The sequence below is a fragment of the Moschus berezovskii genome, chromosome 16 (assembly GCF_049115385.1).
Source record: "Moschus berezovskii isolate FMDL1 chromosome 16, NW_MosBer_1.0, whole genome shotgun sequence".
Lineage (NCBI taxonomy): Eukaryota > Metazoa > Chordata > Mammalia > Artiodactyla > Moschidae > Moschus > Moschus berezovskii.
In genome coordinates, this window is record NC_142475.1 from 21,503,186 (window position 1) to 21,515,310 (window position 12,125).

The 12,125-nt window shown below is 44.0% G+C and overlaps 1 protein-coding gene and 1 pseudogene across 1 annotated transcript in view; both read right to left on the minus strand.

The window, feature by feature from the left end:
• Positions 1–12,125, minus strand: part of DPYS (dihydropyrimidinase) — an 88,665-nt gene that overhangs the window by 59,715 nt on the left and 16,825 nt on the right. The window contains exons 2-4 of the mRNA XM_055432009.2: positions 10,219–10,377; positions 4,853–5,032; positions 3,142–3,331 (exon numbers count right to left, since the gene is read on the minus strand). Of these exons, the coding sequence (XP_055287984.1) occupies positions 3,142–3,331; positions 4,853–5,032; positions 10,219–10,377 (529 nt within the window). The remainder of the gene's footprint in view (positions 1–3,141; positions 3,332–4,852; positions 5,033–10,218; positions 10,378–12,125) is intronic.
• LOC148775229 (ATP synthase F(0) complex subunit C2, mitochondrial-like) lies at positions 486–3,074 on the minus strand (annotated as a pseudogene).

Below are 12,125 nucleotides of genomic sequence, written 5' to 3' on the forward strand. Positions count from 1 at the left end.
TGCTGCTAATGGAATTCTGTCCCAAATCAAAACAAATACTCAGGATCCAGAAACTGTTTCCTGACAGAACGATCAAAATCATAGATTGCTTGTAGGTTAAGATTGACCATTTCTGCTGATTTTGCTGTTTCTTAAATCATATTCTTACATTACAGACCTCGTTGACAAGCTATAGGACCTGGTACATCACTTACCAGAAAATAAAGAAAACCAATTTCATAGAGCTGGCAACAGCGCCACCTGGTGGCAAAATCTAAAGCTATAACTATTAATAAAATCGAAGTTTCTTTTTGAAGTGCTGTGTTCTTTAATACTGAAATTATATATGGCAGAAAAAAGCAACCAGAAATGGCTGGTACTAAGATCTTCTTTTCTTATGAATACAGTATTTATTTTTATGGTTGGCCATTTTCCCCAGGCTGCCTGGAGAAGTACAGGAAAAGGAGACGTGGGAGAAAGAACTATGGGAGGTGGAAATGGCCCCTTCACATGGCGAAGACGATGACAAAGGCCCCCATCAGGCAAAAAGAGCCTCATGGCCTCAGAGAGGGCAAGGCCCAGAATGGCGCAGAAGAGCTGCTGCTTTAGAGAAGGGTTCCTCCCATAACCAATGATGAGGCTCCCATAGGAAAGTGGAGTGGAGACAAACTTGGCACAAGTGTACACTTTCAGGGAATGAAGGGTTGTTTCAGGAGAGCTGCTCCCAGTGCAGAGAAGACAGAGAGGGGTGGGCTGGTAGTGAGATCTTATCAACTCCTGTGTGAAACTGAAAGTGTTAGTTGCTCAGTTGTGTCTGACTCTTTGCAACCCTATGGACTGCAGCCCACCGGGCTCCTCTGTCCGTAGAATTCTCCAGCCAAGAATACTGGAGTGGGTTCCTACTCCCTTCTCCAGCGGATCTTCCTGACCTAGGGATCGAACCCGGGTCTCCTGCATTGCAGGCAGATTCTTTACCATCTGAGCCCCGAGAGAAGCCCAAGACTCCCAAATACAGTCCTAATTCCAGTCCTGGAGCCAGCCACCCCTACTGGGACAGCCCCAGCTGCAATGAACTTGACCACTGTGTCAATGTCCCTTGAAATGGCACTGGTCTGGAAGCTGTGTCTAGGAATAAGTGGAGTGGTCAGGGAACATGGGGCTGCCGAGCCACTGTGGCCTTCAGCTGTCAGCGTCGCCGGTCTTTTTAGTACCACTGCAGACAGTGCTCGGCTCAATAGTGGAGAGGTTCTCCTGATCAAGGAGGGCATGCCTGCGTGCTAAGTCACTTCAGTCGTGTCCAACTCTTTGCAAGCTTATGGACTGTAGCCACCGGGCTCCTCTGTCCACATCCACGGGATTCTCCAGGTAAGCATACTGGAGCAGGTTGCCATTTCCTCCTCCAGGGAATCTTCCCGACCCAGGGATCGAACCCCCGTCTCCTGTGTCTCCTGCACTAGCAGGTGGGTTCTTTACCACTAGTGCTACCTGGGAAGCTGATCAAGGAGGGAGTGGAGACAAACTTGGCACAAGTGTACACTTTCAGGGAATGAAGGGTTGTTTCAGGAGAGCTGCTCCCAGTGCAGAGAAGACCGAGAGGGGTAGGCTGGTATCAACTCCTGTGTGAAACTGAGGTTACTCTTAATTTGATATATTACATTTAAAAATGCATTTAGCTTGCCCAAAATTCTTAGTGAAATTCAAGTAACAAGGAGTAATGTTGAAAAAATTTATCCTAGTGTCAATTATGGACATGCCAAATCTATTTTCATGGTTTTAAAAATCTATATTGTAAAAATGCAGCCAGGGTGAGTTATACAATTCTTTCTGGTTATCTGGTTTCCTAAAAGTGAGAGAAACCACAATCATCTCCCAGGAGTGTCTAAAGTGTTGAATAAAATATACCTTATTTGTTTTTTATCCTTCCTTTCCCAGTACTGGCCAATGAATGAAATTATTTCCTTCCTTAAGTCTTACCAAAAGCAGATTTTCTCTTTCTTTTTAAATGATTACATAAGACCTGGGTTCGATTCCTGAGTTGGGAAGATCCCCTGGAGAAGGAAATGGCTACCCACTCCAGTATTCTTGCCTGGAGAATCCCATGGACAGAGGAGCCTGAACAGCTACAGTCCATGGGATCATAAGAGTCGGACACAATTTACAACTGAACCAGCACCACCACCACATATTAAATTATAGATGAGGCAATTAAACAATTTGGAGTAAAAATACCTTTGTATTAAAAATCTTAAAATAATTGTCATAAAAACACTATTTGGATGACTATTTCCATTGTGCCAATGCCCAAGTTGCTATGAGACTAATTTGGTTCAAAAGAAATGTGTTGAGCACCTACTGTGTGCCTTGCACGACCCTGATTCAGGTATTCGAAGTGGTAATGGAGGTGCCTAAGAGACAGGAGAGCTTCTTTGAAGTTCACTAGAGAACTGGTCCGGAGAAGGCAATGGCAAGCCACTCCAGTACTCTTGCCTAGAAAATCCCATGGATGGAGGAGCCTGGTAGGCTGCAATCCGTGGGGTCGCTAAGGGTCGGACACGACTGAACGACTTCACTTTCACTTTTCACTTTCACACATTGGAGAAGGAAATGGCAACCCACTCCAGTGTTCTTGCCTGGAGAATCCCAGGGACGGGGAGCCTGGTGGGCTGCCGTCTATGGGGTCGCACAGAGTTGGACACGACTGAAGTGACTTAGCAGCAGCAGCAGCAGAAGCAGCAGCAGAGAACCAGTCTGACTCTGTGCAGTCCTATAGGCTGCAGCCCACCAGGCTCCTCTGTCCGTGGGATTCTCCAGGCAAGAAGACTGGAGTGGGCTGCCATGTCCTCCTCCAGGGGATCTTCCCCGCCCAGGGATGGAACCCACATCTCTTATGTCTCCTGCATTGGCAGGTGGGTTCTTTACCACTAGCGCCACCTGGAAAGCTCTAGAGAACTGGTAGGTAGTGGTGTGAAGGTTGGGGCTTGTGACTGAAGGAGGGCAAAAACCGACAGACCTGTGTAAGACTGGGGGAAAACACAAAGGATGCGAATAAAACGGCAGGAAGAAAAATTACGGAAATGCATGGACAGCTTTCTCATCGTTATCTCACCTTACTCTTCAGCTAACAGTACTGAGTTGTAAGGGAGGGTACAGTTCAGGAATTACCATCTCTCCGGGCATCTGCCACCACCTTTGCCGCAGACTTGCTCATCACATGCACAACGTAGAGAGGGCAGTTCACGGCGCTGGCTATGGTGATGGCCCTCAGCGTGGCTTCTGCCTCTACCGCTTCTGGACGGCACAGCTCATGGCCCTCGGGACCCGTTATCCCCAACGCCAACATCTTCTTTGCTCCCTAAAAAGGCAGCAGGAACGCACATGGGCGAAAGCTTTGCTAATGACAAATTCCATCATTATGTGAAATAAATACACTGCCAGGTTTTTATTTTAGATCTGTTTGGCATAGGTGTGTGTGTACAGTGTGCGTTTTTGGTAAAAAATAATCTACTTCTCTGATTTGTTGCTGTTTAGTCGCTAAGTTGTGTCTGAGTCTTTGTGACCCCATGGATGTAGCCCGCTAGGCTCCTCTGTTCATGGGATTTCCCAGGCAAGAATACTAAAGTGGGTTGCCATTTCCTTCTCCAGGGGATCTTCCCGACCAAGGGATGGAAGACACGTTTCCTGCTTGGCAAGTGGGCTCTTTACTGAGCCATGTGAGGACGCCACTACTCTGAGAGCATGTTGTTAACTTTTCACATACATATTTCACAATTCAATTATTTTGGTTGAAAAGGTGAAGAAGATCTGAGATCTGCTCTAATCACATTCTTTGAAAAGACCCAGGAATTGAACTGGGGTCTCCTGCATTCCAGGTGGATTCTTTACCAGCTGAGCTACCAGGGAAGCCCCTTTGAAAAGAAGTAGTGTCCGTATTTAAGACATTGGTTCAGAACAAACAAAACAAAGTATTCCAGTCCCCTATATTAGATTCTTGTTGAAATGACTCATGCTATTATGTAGTTAGTTCTATTCTTTACCGATTCATACCCTTCACTGCCTTCTCCTCTAACCCACAGAATGATATTAGATCAATATTTCTCCTCTCCAAAAGTGTTATTTCTTCCTTACAAGAAAGACAGGAAGTCAAGACAGAGTGTCAGAATGACTTGCCTGGTGTCATACAGCTAGGACGTGGAAGAGTCCCGTTTACACCCCGGTCTGTTTGAGCTTACAGCTTGTGCTTTGCTCGTATCATCCCCCTGCCTTCTGGCCATGTGGCCACCCTCTCACTGACTTTACTGGGAACTGAGCCCAGGGAGAGAGAAAGATCAACCAATAGAAAGAGTAAGAGACAGCTCTTTAATCTTACAGATGGTGTACTGTTCGGGCATTAACGATGGAGCTAATATGAGAAATAAATATCATCTAGATTTCTCCAGAGCACATTTTAATACCCAATTTCTGAAAAGAGTGGGGCTTAAAACAGCTACCTAATGCTCTGCCTAAATCATCAGATTACACTGATGCCCACACTTTGGCATTCTGAACCAGCAGCTTGAGCATACTTTAAATGGAAAAAAAAAAAGTGGTGGGGACAGAAAGAAAAATATCTGTGCTTTTAGAATAAACCTTGTTTGAGATCTAATGGCTGCTCTGAAAAAGGGAACTCCTTTCGAGCGCATATACCACCGGCAAAAAACTCAGAGCAAGGACAGCAAGTAACTAGAGTCAAGTGTTTCCAAGTTGCAGAAAATTAGTTGGTGAATTTCCTTTCTTCCAGTCCTTTAAATGAATTTACCTACTTGGGGGCAGTCATCTTCACCTTAACTCATGGGCAGTTTCCCTTCTGTGGAAGCTCTGAATGGTAATTACCTACCTCTGCGATTAGGTCTCCGTTTTCGGCATGAACTTGAGCAATGGCTCCGATCTCCTTGCACCGAGAGAAGGCCTCGTACAGCTCCACATCCCTCACCATGTACACATCTTTATAAGCCATAAACATCTTGAAGGAGTTCACACCTTTATCCTGGGTAAGGATTTTCATTTCTTCTTTAACCTAAAAGGGTGCCACAATCACAGCAAAATGTCACCCTTTAAAGATAATACCAGCATTCTCCAAAATGCTGCATTCAGAAGAAAATAAAGTAGAAGGAGGACATCAGTTGAACTCCAGAAAAATGTCATTAAGGAATCGATCGTCCCCTAGGTCAGACTTCGTCATCTGATGAACTGCTGTGGCTATGATGCTTTTAAATCATGAAAGAGTTAATAGTACTCCTCCTCCCCCCAATACTTCACTTTTACACTTAGATATGAAATTCTCAGTGTCTAGAGAGACAGATACTGAGATGGGAAGAAATTATTCTAGAACATGAAAAGACAACCATTTGGCAGCAACAGAAGCAGTCATGTCTCTGGAAGGAATCAGAGCTAATGTGAAGTAAGGTTTGGGGTCAAATCTGAACCCACAGGATGAGTTAGAAGACGGAGATGGTGTAAGATGTGAACTGACTCACTGGCAGCACCTGGAGGTGAAAGATTCTGAACCAGTGGGAAGCCCCAGGAGCCTTCTGGGTTGCCAACTCAAAGGTTCTGATCACCAATTCCAGTGTGTGAGTGGGGAGATTGGGGGTTCCTTCACACCACCAAGTTCTCCAGACATCAGCCAGGAGGCATCTTACAATTCAAGTCAATTTTAACTCGACCTGGAGAATGCACCATGTTCCACCGTTTAAGAGTTCAGTCTTATGGGGTGTCCAGGTTGTCACCTGCACTTCTGACCAACCAGCTATAAATCAGGGGTTCCCACAGCCCCATCCTCAGGTTCAATTAATCTGCTGGAGTGGTTCGCAGAGCTCAGAGAAACATTGTACTTACTGGATCACCAGTTTTACTATAAAAGGACGTGATAACGGATACAGAAAACATCAGATGGAAGAGGTACTTCATAGGTGAAGGAATGGGGGCGGGCACAGGGCTTGGGTGTCCTCTGAGAGCACCACTCTTCTCAAACCTCCACTCGGTCACCATCTTTGAAGCTCTCCAAATCCTGTCCTTTTAGGTTTCATGGAAGCTTCATTACGCGGGCATGATTAAAGCACTGGCCACAGGCAACTGACCCAGCCTCCAGCCCTTCTCCCCACCTCAAAGGTCAGTTGGGTGGGACTGAAATTTTCAACCATCTAATCACACAGTTGGCGCCTGGGTCAGTCAGCCCCTGTCCTTAGGTGGTGTCTAAAAATCACCTCTTTAATTCCTTGTAGCTCAGATGGTAAAGAATCCACCTGCAATGCGGGAGACCTGGGTTTGACCCCTGAGTTGGGAAGATCCCGTGGAGAAGGGAAAGGCTACCCACTCCAGTATTCTGGCCTGGAGAATTCGATGGACTGTGTAGTCCATGGGGTTGAAAAGAGTCGGACTCGACTGATTGAGACTTTCACTTCACTTAACATAATAGAGACTTGCATTGCCCTCATCATGTAGGAAATTCCAAGGGTTTTAGGAGCTCTGTGCCAGAAATGGGGACAAAGATCAGAAGTGAATTTCTTCTTATGAATCATAATATCTTACCAATGATAAGAGAAAAGATAGGATCAAAACTAGTTTCGTAATTGCCTTTGCAGGGCATTTCCAGTCTCAGCAATGACTAATAACTTCAAAGAAAAAGTAAGAAGATTTGACCAAATAAAACTGCTTGAATTTCTACAAGTTGAAAAACACACACATACACATAAACAATATACACATATAAAACAAAAATATATAATAAAACATAAAAATATGTAACAAGGATAGGATTATTGCTTAGTTAATAAAAATGTTAGACTTATTGCTGCTTCTACTTGATAAGAAAAAGCCTAACATTCTAGATGAAAAATGTTATTTACAGTTCAAACAGTAAATTCAAATGACTAATAAACATGGAAAAAATGTTAACCTTCCTACTCATTAAAAAGTGCAAAATAAAGCAATCGTTTCCTCCTGTATCAGCAAAGTTTTAAAAATGACAATATCACAAGTTACTCACTCCCATCACTGTTTACTCTTTTACTAATTTCTCTCACTTTTCTCCATGGCACTTTATCAGCTGGCATATAATATATTTACTTGTTGATGACCTGCCTCCTCCTCTAGAATTGCCACCCCATTTGAGGGAAGGGGCTTTGTACAGTTTGGGCTTCCCAGGTGGCTCTGGGGTGAAGAATCTGTCTTTACCCCAGCAGGAGATACATGAGACGTGGGTTCAGTCCCAGGGTTGGGAAGATCCCCTGGAGAAGGAAATGGCAACCCGCTCCAGTACTCTTGCCTGAAAAACCCCATGGACAGAGGAGCCTGGCAGGCTACAGTCCATGGGGTCGCAAAGAGTCAGACACAACTGAGCATGCACGTAAGCTAAGCTTGTATAGTTTATCTGTTGCTATATCCTAGAACAGTGCCTGGTCCATAGTGCCCACTCAAAAACTTTCTGTTGGATGAATAATGAATGAAAAGGAGCAGAAAACACCAAAATGTTGAGCATGAACATCACTGAAATGATGGAATGAGTTTCAAGACGCATTAAGTGACAACAGCAAAGGTAGAACTTGGTATAATGGCCTCATTTTTAAAAGTTTTTTATAAGTTCTAATTTTCTACTGTGAGTCTATTATTTTTATAGTGGGGGAAAAATGTTTTAGACTGTTACAAAATTCACACTACTGGCTCCCCAATTACAACCCACGTTGCTCAAGTGAAATACCTATGACTCTCAGAGTAGAAGAGCCTTTCTGCAGATGACCTTGTTAAATATCCCCGTCACCCATATCCAAATCCGTGGGTGAGTCCCACTATACGACGGTCAGGCATAGTAGTTTAAGCCTTGCTATTCCAAAAGTGTGGTACCTGAACAGCAACAGCAACATCACCTGGGAGGTTACTAGAAATTCAGAATCTCAGGCTCTGCCCCAGACCTACTGCTATGGGTTGACTGTGTGCCCCTAAATTCACAGGTTGAAATCCTAGCCCCCAGTACCAAATGTGACCCTGTGCATGCATGCTAAGTTACTTCAGTCACATCCAACTCTTTGGAACCGTATGGACTCCTACCAGGCTCCTCTGTCCATGGGATTCTCCAGACAAGGACACTAGAGTGGGTTGCCATGCCCTTCTCCTGGGAGTCTTCCCGACTCAGGGATCTCTTAAGTGGCCTACCTTGGCAGGCAAGTTCTTTACCACTAGCATTACCTGGGAAGCCCAGCACCACCTCAGACTTATATGAAAAAATTAATAAATAGAAGGTTGTTCGATATCTGGGTTGGGAAGATCCTCTGGAGAAGGGAATGGCTACCCACTCCAGTATTCTGGCCTGGGGAATTCCCTGGACAGAGGACCCTGGCAGTCCATGGGTTGCAAAAAGTCAGATACAGCTGAGTGATTTTCACTCACTCAATTAAGTAGAGTCAAGAGACCAGAAGGGGGAGCTCTCATACCTGCATGTCGACGGAGAAGAAAGGGTCCTCTTCTTTCTTGGCAAGGACCAGAACAATGAAAAGTCATGGACTCTTTTTACTGGAGCCCTCCCAACTTCCTTCTCCCCTTTATGAAAGCCTGCGCCTTCCCTTGCCCTGTGGGGACTTGCACGTGGCTCAACATGTTTGTAGACCCTGAACTGCAATTCTTCTGTTGATCTCAAATATGCCCATCTTTGCTGGAGAAATATCAGGCAGTCTCCTTGTTTCAGGTCAACATTTGGAAATAGGGCATTTACCAAAGTAATCAATTAAAATGAGGTCACGAAGGTGGACTATAATTCAATATGATTGGTGTCTTTATAAAAAGGGGTAATTTAGCCACACACACACACAGAGAACATCATGGGAAGACAAAGGCAGAGATTCAGGTGATGTTCCTACAAATCAAAGAATACCAGAGATTGCCAGCAAACCACCAGAAGTTGGTGAGAGGCTTTAAAGAGATTATTCCTGACAGCTCTCAGAAGGACCAATCGCACAAACACCTCGATCTCAGGCTGTGAGTCTCCTGAAGTGTGAGACAGTACACTTCTGTTGTTTCAGCCACCCAATTTGTAGGTCTTTTTTAAAGCAGTCCCAGCAAACCAATACACTCACTGAACATAATCTGTACTTTACCAGTATTCACCAGGAGAATCATCTACATATTAAAATGCGAGAAACACTGGTACGAGCAAGCATCTTCACCTTTGCTCTATCTTTTAAAACAAGAGTGAGAGGAAAGGAGAAAGGGAGAAGGGAAAGAAGGAGGGGCTGGAGAGAAGGAAGGCAGGAAGGCCTTAAACGCCCGCAGGAGGTCAGATGCCTCACTGAGAATGCCGTTTCTGGAAAAAATTAACTTTTTCTCTGGACTCTAAACCTTGCTACTAAGTTTGCTGAACTATCTGATTACTTGTTTTATATTAACTTAGTGTCTACAACCCATATTTTGGGAGGAAATAGGGACATAAGTTACAGTGACTTCAAATAGTCACCCCATGAGCCCTTTCTAGCACAAAGACTTCTGAATTAAGTCCAAAGTGGAAAATATGCTATTGATTTAAATCACAAATAAAAGTTTCTTCCAAAGTACACATACATGTTTTCATGGGGAAAATAAGCATATTTTAACATCTCACAAAACTTTCTTTTCTGTCTGAGTCATGTTATCATTTCTGCCATGGTCTAAATAATGAGCAGATACAGAAGACTGTGGAAACTCTATTTTGAAATAATCTGACAAGGAGTTGATATTAACAGAGTACCAGCTTAGTGCACAGCTGGGAGAAGGCCTTGAACATATTCCTGGTCTATCCCTTCCTTAGTTTTTTCCCAGATATTAAAAACATTTATCTATCTGAAGTCTAATCTGTGGGAAAAGACTGCTTAAAAGTGCCCAGAGATGGTGAAGTTGAAAAGTCCAATACTTTTAAAAATTGCATTTAAGTATTTACAATTCATGACTTAAATATTAGGAAAGACTATTGTGAATCAGTATAAGGGATTTATCCTATTATCTTCATATGCTTTTTTTTTTTTTTTTTAGTTTTCTCAATTGATAATACTTCACAGGATTCAAATCTCAAATGGTACAAAAGAATATGCAATGAAAACTCTTCCTTCCAATTGTGAGTCCCAAGAAGCAACCAACATCACTGGTTTCTTATGTTTTGATGTTGCCCGTCCCTTGATCTTTGCACAGAGCAATGACTAAAGGACTAACTAGAAGCAACTGGACCCCTCCGTGGTTCACCTGGTCACTCCACCACGTCACCGCCACATGAAGGCTGTAGTCGCAGCAGACTTTGGGATCAGCCCAGCTTCGCCAGGTGTCAAAGGCCTCAATGAGGGAGTGGCCTTTGTGTGGAATAGCAAAATCAATGATCATGGTGGTGCCTCCTGCCAGGGCAGCCTGAAATCACAAAGAGAGTTTCAACAGGTTAGCCATCGGTTTTCTAGTTGAGTCATTTATCTCCTTGAACAGTATGCATTTATAAGCATTTGGGCAAATTTGACGGGTCCAGGAATTTGCACAAAGATGCTGCCTGTGTAAAAGATCTAGAGAGAAATGAATAGATGTTCCATAAATTAAAGTCTGAAGCATTAAAAGAGCTGGAATGGCTTCCGCAAAAAGAATGACATGTCTGGTGAAATGAAAATGGCTTTGATCCAAAGAAAACAGAGTGAAGGCTGTAAAGAAAAGCCAAAATGGAAAAACGGAGACGATTCAAACATTTTTCTTCTCAACAGAACTATATTCATCACTGTAAAATCCACTTCATTAGAATCAGTCTCGGAGAACTGTATCTCTAACAACACTGGGTTCCATAGAGACTCTCAGAAGACTCACGTGATTTCCAGCTGGTCTTCTTCAGGCAACTCCTGAATCGTTCCTTAATCCTCAGCTGTCTCCTCTAATCCACCTCCAGTGCTTGGGCCTTAGTGTCACCCCTCGGCTTGCTCCTTATGCCCCCAGTTTTGCTATTACTTCCTCCAATACAAACCCCTTTATTGCAATTAGAAGCACATTTCATAGCACAAGTGTGACCTCTTGACTCCAAGACTTAAAACTGAATGCTTCTCACTGCCCCTGGCATAGCCTTTAAACCTTACCATGGTCTGCAAGGCCCTGCATGATCTGCCTTGAGACTTTTAGTCTCTTTGGCATATTATACTACGTTACATTATGACTGGATTAAAAACTATTAGGCTATTAAATCAAATGTCTTTGACTAATTATTGACACTGATTTTATTACAAGATGGTTAAGTATGTTTTTAACTGTTGCATTCAAACAGTGGTTGAATACTCACGTGTAGTTGTGAGAGCCAGACCATAAGAAAGGCAGAATGCAAAGAAAGGATGCCTTCGAACTGTGGTGCTGGAAAAGACTCCTGAAAGTCCCTTGGACAGCAAGGAGATGAAACCAGTCAATCTTAAGGGAGATCAACCCTGAATATTCACTGGAAGGACTGATGCTGAAGCTGAAGCTCCAGTATTTTGGTCATCTGATTCGAACAGATGACTCATTGGAAAAGTCCCTGGTGCTGGGAAAGAGAGGGCAGAAGAAGAAGAGGGTGTCAGAGGATGAGATGGTTGGACAGCATCACCGATGCAATGAACGTGAACTTGGGCAAACTTCGGGAAATGGTGAGGGACAGGGAGACCCGGCGTGCTGCAGTCCATGGGGTTGCAAAGAGTCAGACACGACTGGGCAACTGAACAACAACCACAGTTCAAATGATGCAGGTGAAGAAAAACACACAGGCAGAGATATACTAGCGCATGGGTTAAGAGCACTGACCACACAGGCTTACTGGTTCCAAGGTACAGCTCAGCTTCAACATTACACTCCGAGTAATTCCTTCACTTCCTCACGCCTTCCTTCCTTCCTTTTTAAAATTAAATTTATTTATTATTTATTTTTGGCTGCTCTGGGTCTTCATTGCTGCAAGCGGGCTTTCTCTAGCTTTGGATGGACGGAGAAGCCTGGTAGGTACAGTCCATGGGGTCGCATAGAGTCGGACACGACTGAGCGACGGAACGGAATGGAACGGAATGGAGCTGCACTCCAGCTGTGATGCACAGGCTTTTCATTGCGATGGTTTCTCTCCTTGCAGAGCCCAGGCTCTAGGTGTGCATGGGCTTCAGTCGTTGGTG